A 6257-nucleotide genomic window follows, 5' to 3' on the forward strand; every position below is an offset into this window, starting at 1 on the left:
TAGAACACGGGAAAAATTAGTTACTTGATAGTGTAATACCAAGGTGAGCATTGCTTCAAGGGAAGATTTATGTTTGATATACACTTCTCATTATTGAAACCCCATTACCAAGAAGGAAAAGTCTTCAAATTATGAAAATTGCAGGACTGATAGACATGTTAATGAAAAAATAATGGCAAATAATTAAAAAATAAACTTCATTGTATTCAATATGAAGTATGAATGCCATGAGCAGAAACCTCACACTTATACATCTTGGCTGCTATCAATAATGTCATTATTGGCTGTCTAAGGAATGTTCTGCCACATTGAACGCACTTAGGCACACAAATCATCAAAATCCGCTGCTGCCAGCTACTTTTGCAATTGCTGACCAATTACATCCCAGATGTGCTCGATCATCACATCAGTCCTACTCCCGGGATAATGGTGTGGCATAACGTGGGGTAAGCTGGACCACTCTAGCCTTCATTCCACCATTGTACAGCAATTCCTACAGTGTCTCAGGAGCTATTTTAACACAACATCACCAGGCTGCATGTTGCTTGTGCATATAGGTCTGGGGATTTGAATAATTGGTGGAAACCCCTTTACTTGATTTTCACATTGTCACTGATCAATTTCCCCCCCATTTTGTTCCTGCACTTTTCAGACTTTGTTCCTGGCGTCATCATCATTTGATGAAGAGAAATCTTGTTTTGACCAGCTTGGTGTAGAGGTGACTCAACAATCAGATTCTCTGCCAGCAGAGACAAGTGTCTGGGAAATGAACAACAGTGTCTTGTTGAAAACCTCTAAACATCACAAGACATCTCATGCCTATGCAGTAAAAGAACATGATTACACCCACATGATGGCAGCACTCAAAGTATTCCAAAGGATGCGAGAAGATAGTAGCTACCTTCAACAGCAGCCTACAGCAGTAGAAAAGTAGCAAACCTTAGATCTATACTCAAGGAACTGCCTCTTTCGTAAATACCTTGATGCGGGGCTGGTAAAGCACTCTAGCTTTATATTGTAGCGAAGATTTTTTGCGTTCGTGGCCCCCTCTCCCCCTCAATGTGTCTTACATGTAATCTTTGACTTAGTTCAAGGAAGAGTTTTTTATGCCAGAATAAAACATGTTAATTTTGTTGCAAGCCACATTTGTGCAAAAATGCACACGCTATGACAGTTTTGCATTTCTCTCTTGGTATGATAATCTGTATTTCAAGTAAAACATCCATGTACATAGGTGATTTGACTAAAAGGCAAACTGATTTAGAATAAAAGCTATAATTAAGAGATAGATATAAAAGGCATATATGGGGGCCCCATGAATATAAGAGAGGGCTCAATGTAAAGGTGTGCAGTATTTAAAGGGGTTGTCCACTACAAGGACAACCCCTTCTTGACCAAAATGTTTTGCACCGAAGAATAATAAAGCCTATACTCCTCTCCGGTGCCAGCACTGTTCCCACGGTGTCGGCTCTTGCGGTCACGGTAATTGCGCGCAGTTGTTGTGATGCCGGCGCCCAATCAGCGCCGGTGTCACTGTCTCCACCTTCAGACAAATCGAATATGATGAGGAAGTCAAGGCTTCTGGTGATCACTGACTTCCTCTTCCTGCCTAATTCGACAGGAGGCAGGGACAGTGAAGGCAGTGCTGATTGAGCGCTGGCGTCACGTGTCACAACAGCATGGGAGCCCCGGGAGACGGAGCAGCACCAGTACAGCAGGTGAGCATAGGCATTATTATTTTATGGGGACCAAGTGAGGGGTATGAGAAGTAGTGCAAGTAGTGGACGTTTTTAAATCAAAATTCTGTCTCACAGGCAGGGCCGGCATCAGCACCTGGGCAAGTGCTGGGGCCCTGAGCAGTCAGGGGTCTCTCTCGTTATCGGGAAAACCAGTGCACTATGGGGGCCGGTTGCCTATCCCAGTGTCGGCGCCCACGAGTGCCCCCCCGCTTGCTCCAGGCACCAGTACTTGCGATACTCACATCTCCCTGTTCCTGCTCTGCGGAGTCTTCTGTCCTCTGACTGTGACGTTCAGATCAGAGGGAGCAATGACGTGATTAGTGTTCACCCTATGCCTGAGCAGTCACAGTGCAGAGAGCCAGAAGATGAAGAGGTGTCTGGAGCAGAGCACCGGCTAGCAAGGGGAGGAGAGTATTTGGATCAATCTTAAGGCTTGGTTCACATTTATCTCATGCTCTATGCTGAACACTTACATCAGATTTTCATCTACAGCTCTGGAATACGTGATTCAGATGAAACCCCGATGGATTAATTCACTATAATGAGGCAGCAGAATTAATCTGGACACTGTTTGGCCTATGTTCAGTGGTGTACGTCATCTCAGAGGTGCACAAAACTGTGGTTGCCCACACTTTTGTGCACCACTGAAAAGACGGACACCACAAGCTCATAGGCCAAATGGCGTCCACAGTGTCTCGATCTTCATCTGGAGTGTTGTCTAAATAACATTTCAGAAATTTACACAGAAACCTCAATGTAAGTGCCCAGTGTAGAGCGCAGGATAAATGTGAACTGCGATCTTTGGGAGAGAGTGAACAATTGAACGGCAGGTCAAGAAACATTTTTTTTTACACTTTTTTTTATTTCAACTTATATCTGGCTGGTCACTGGCTTAATCCATTAGACTGTCTAACAGGCCACTGCAGCTGGCAAACCCGGAAGTCATTAGTTGACATCAGGCTGCCATGTCAACTATCAACGATCGCGGGAGTGCCGATTTTGTGATAGGCAGCCCACTTCCACTCACTACCTTCTTAATGCTGCGAATGCTATTTATTGCCGTATTTAGTGGGGTAAACAGACAGGGTCAGACATGGATGGTGAGAACGTCACCACTAAGATGCCAATGATGTCTCTGGTCCAAGGCAGTGTTTAGCACCAGAATACATTATCTGATCGCTGCATGAATGCCCACTGTAAATTTACGATGGGTCTATGCAAAGCCCAAGCATATTTACCATCTGCGGTCCTGAAGAGGTTACTGTAAATCATGTTTGCTAGTTTTACTTGAAGCGCGATTACAAGGCAAAAGTAAAGTTGTATTCTCACTACAGCAACTCGCTTCCAGACAGTCATCAGGCCTGCTGCTCACTATACAATGAACGCACTGGAATAATTCCCCGGAACACTGATTGACAACCAGCTCTGGGTGTGCGCGCAAAACAAGCTGTCAACCAATGTTGAAGGGAGTGATTATAGTACACTCACTGTGTAGTGAGCAGTGACAAACAGCACCTTGCACCACCCTGATGACAAGAAGCAAGTGGTTTCAGGGAGAATGTAACTTAATTTTCTCCCTGTAGCCGTGCTTCTGTTATGCCTGATACACGATTTAAATGTAATTTACCTGCAAATTACCACTACGTATACAGATGAAAAGCATTTTTTTTATAGGCGATAGGTTTCCTTTAATAGAAACCTGGGTATATTTCCCTTACCCGACCTTGAGGCAGAACAAGAAAAATGACTTATTAGTGAGAGTAAGATGTTTTGATCATGGAGAATTCTATCTAGGATAGCGAAGAGACATCTTCAACTGCGGTGAAGCAGAATCTTAGGGGAAAAGCCATCCTACCACCCGAAAGGCATGCGATCATATGGAGGGCTTGATGCTTCAGAGTTGAAAGCAGAACTGTCCGGACTGACTATGGAGGTGCCAGGAGGCTTGTGGAATTTTCATCTCTTGAGGGAATGTCTTCTGGTGAAAATGGACTGTAACTGAATTATCTTAAGGCCTTGATTGACATTTCCCCTAAAGGGCCTGTCACACTAAGTGATATCACTAGCAATATCGCTGTAACGTCACTGGTTTTTGTGAGGTTATAGCGATATTGCTAGCGATATCGTTATGTCCGATACTTACCTCTGACCGCTCCCCCGCTGGTTATCCCTGATCGCGCAAGAACATCCTGGGCCGTTTCTCGTCGTCAGCTTCCTGCTGTGGAGACGAGCGACGCATGGACACGGGCGGGAGGACGTCAGGATCGCCTCGTCTGACAGGTAAGTAGCGAACTCCGACCCCTGCTATGTCACTAGCGACCACTTAGCGATGCACCAGCGATCCTGACAGCATCATATCGCTGGTCGGGATCGCTGGTGCATTGCTAAGTGTGACAGTACCTTTATTAGCGGCAGCAGGCGTCAGTTAATGGGAACAGTACTCCCCGGAACACAGCAAAATACTTCCAGGGCTTAGTTAACCGAAGCATGCGGTCAGGCTTTTCGGCTTTGCCCGCAGTTGGGCAAAGCATACTGCGCGTGCGCTAGCCAAGAATGCTTAGCGCACGCGCAACAAATGGTGGAGACCTACTCCTATTCCTCAAAAAACTGCGGACGGTGACCAAAGATGGGGAGGCGGCACACATCAGGAACACCGCCCATTGGACTGGATCAACCTAGTTTTCATCGCCCGTCAAAAGTAGATGGCAGATTCCCTTTAAATGTGCCAATTCTGGTGCTTTGCTCGGCTCTTCCCACTTGTCCTGAAGCGCTGGCAAGTGGGATTCATATTTGTGTGGTTGATGTCACCTTTGTATTGTCTTGGGACATCAAGCTCATAGCTTAGTAATGGAGAGGCATTTATAAGACGCCTATCAAATACTAATCCTACAGTTATATTGTAAATAAATACACAGCCAGAATAAAATATTTTATTCAAAATAAAACCAAACCACAATTTTCCTTTTTTTATTTAAAAATAATAAATACAGTTATTCTCACTTAATACCCATTCCTTTGAATCCCTCATCTCCTGTAGTAAAACAAAAATGAAATACAATATCCCTCACCCGTCCGTCGTTTTGTCCCACGCCGTAATCCAGGTCTGAGGATTAATAGTTTTCAACCTGGACGGTACCCGGATGCGACCGTCCAGGCTGAAAACCACTGATGCGAGCGCAGAAGTAGTGACATCATCGAGGTTACCATTGGCCGTTGAGACTGTTTCCAGCCAGGCTCCTGAGCTGCGTTGACCTCCCTCTGCTGAGAAAAAGTTTCAAGGAGCAGAGGCGAGTTCACCGCAGTTCAAATTCACGTCCGTGAAATTCTACCGGTGAACCAACTTGAGAATACCAGCCCCCAGCTGTCTGCTTTAGCAAGGCTGGTTGTCAAAAATGGGACACTTTTTTTTTATATTATTTTATTTATAACCTGCCTTGCTAACGCTGACAGCTGAGGGTTGCAGCACCGAGCTGTGAGGTTTACCTGGCTGGTTATCAAAAATACAGAGGAACCCATGGTTTTTTTTTTTTATTTAGAGTGATGAATACTATCAGCCACTCCTGCTCTCACTGTTAAGGGCCTGTCACACTAAGCGATATCGCTAGCAATATCGCTATAACGTCACTGGTGCCAATTGTGGGGAGGCTGCGGGCTGCTATTTTTAGGCTGGTGAGGGCCACAATCCACTTCACTGTCATACACCAGAACGATGCTGCCGAATCGTAGGTAAGGACATCGCTGGAGCTCAGCCAGGTAAGGAAAAACTTTTTTTTTGTAAAGCCGCCATATGGGGCATATTATACCGGTATGGGGGGCATTATACTACTATGGGGGAAGGAAAAGGGGATGCATTATACTATGGGGCTGCTACATTACACTATGGGTGTATTATACAGCTATAGGGCTGCTGCATTATACTATGGGGTACATTATACTCCAGTTGGTGCATTATACTATGGGGTTGCTGAATTATACTATGGGTGTATTATACTGCTATGGGGCTGCTGCATTATACTATGGATGTATTATACTGCTATGGGGCTGCTGCATTATAGTACTATAGGGTCGATTATAGTGCTATGGGGCTGCTGCATTATACTATGTGGTGCATTATACTTCTATGGGTGCATTACACACGTGGTCAAAATTGTTGGCACCCCTCGTTTAATGACAGAAAAACCCACAATAGTCACAGAAATAACTTGAATCTGACAAAAGTAATAATAAATCAAAAATCTATGAAAATGAACAAATGAAAGTCAGACATTGCTTTTCAACCATGCTTCCACAGAATTTAAAAAAAAAAACCTCATAAACTAGGCCTAGACAGAAATGATGGTACCATTAACTTAATATTTTGTTGCAGCGATTGCCTCAAAAGGTTGTGCAATCAAACGATTCCTGTAACTGCCAATGAGACTTCTGTACCTCTCGACAAGTATTTTGGCCCACTCCTCAAGCTCTTTCCAAAGATCAACAGGATTTAGGTCAGGGCTCATAGAAGGCCACTTCAGAATA

At 44.5% G+C, this 6257-nt stretch overlaps 1 protein-coding gene across 6 annotated transcripts in view; it reads left to right on the forward strand.

Annotated features, from left to right (window-relative positions):
• The window catches only part of LOC141097159 (interleukin-31 receptor subunit alpha-like), a 183062-nt gene extending 181824 nt beyond the window's left edge, over positions 1-1238 (forward strand). For all 6 annotated transcript variants that reach the window (XM_073584208.1, XM_073584209.1, XM_073584207.1 and 3 more), the window contains one exon: positions 653-1238. In XM_073584208.1, coding sequence (XP_073440309.1) covers positions 653-934 — 282 coding nt within the window. In that variant the 3' untranslated portion in view covers positions 935-1238. The remainder of the gene's footprint in view (positions 1-652) is intronic.
• Positions 1239-6257: the final 5019 nt, after the last annotated feature.

Source organism: Dendrobates tinctorius, unplaced genomic scaffold (assembly GCF_039654945.1).
Source record: "Dendrobates tinctorius isolate UK_male_01 unplaced genomic scaffold, ASM3965494v1 ptg000083l, whole genome shotgun sequence".
In the NCBI taxonomy this organism is placed as follows: domain Eukaryota; kingdom Metazoa; phylum Chordata; class Amphibia; order Anura; family Dendrobatidae; genus Dendrobates; species Dendrobates tinctorius.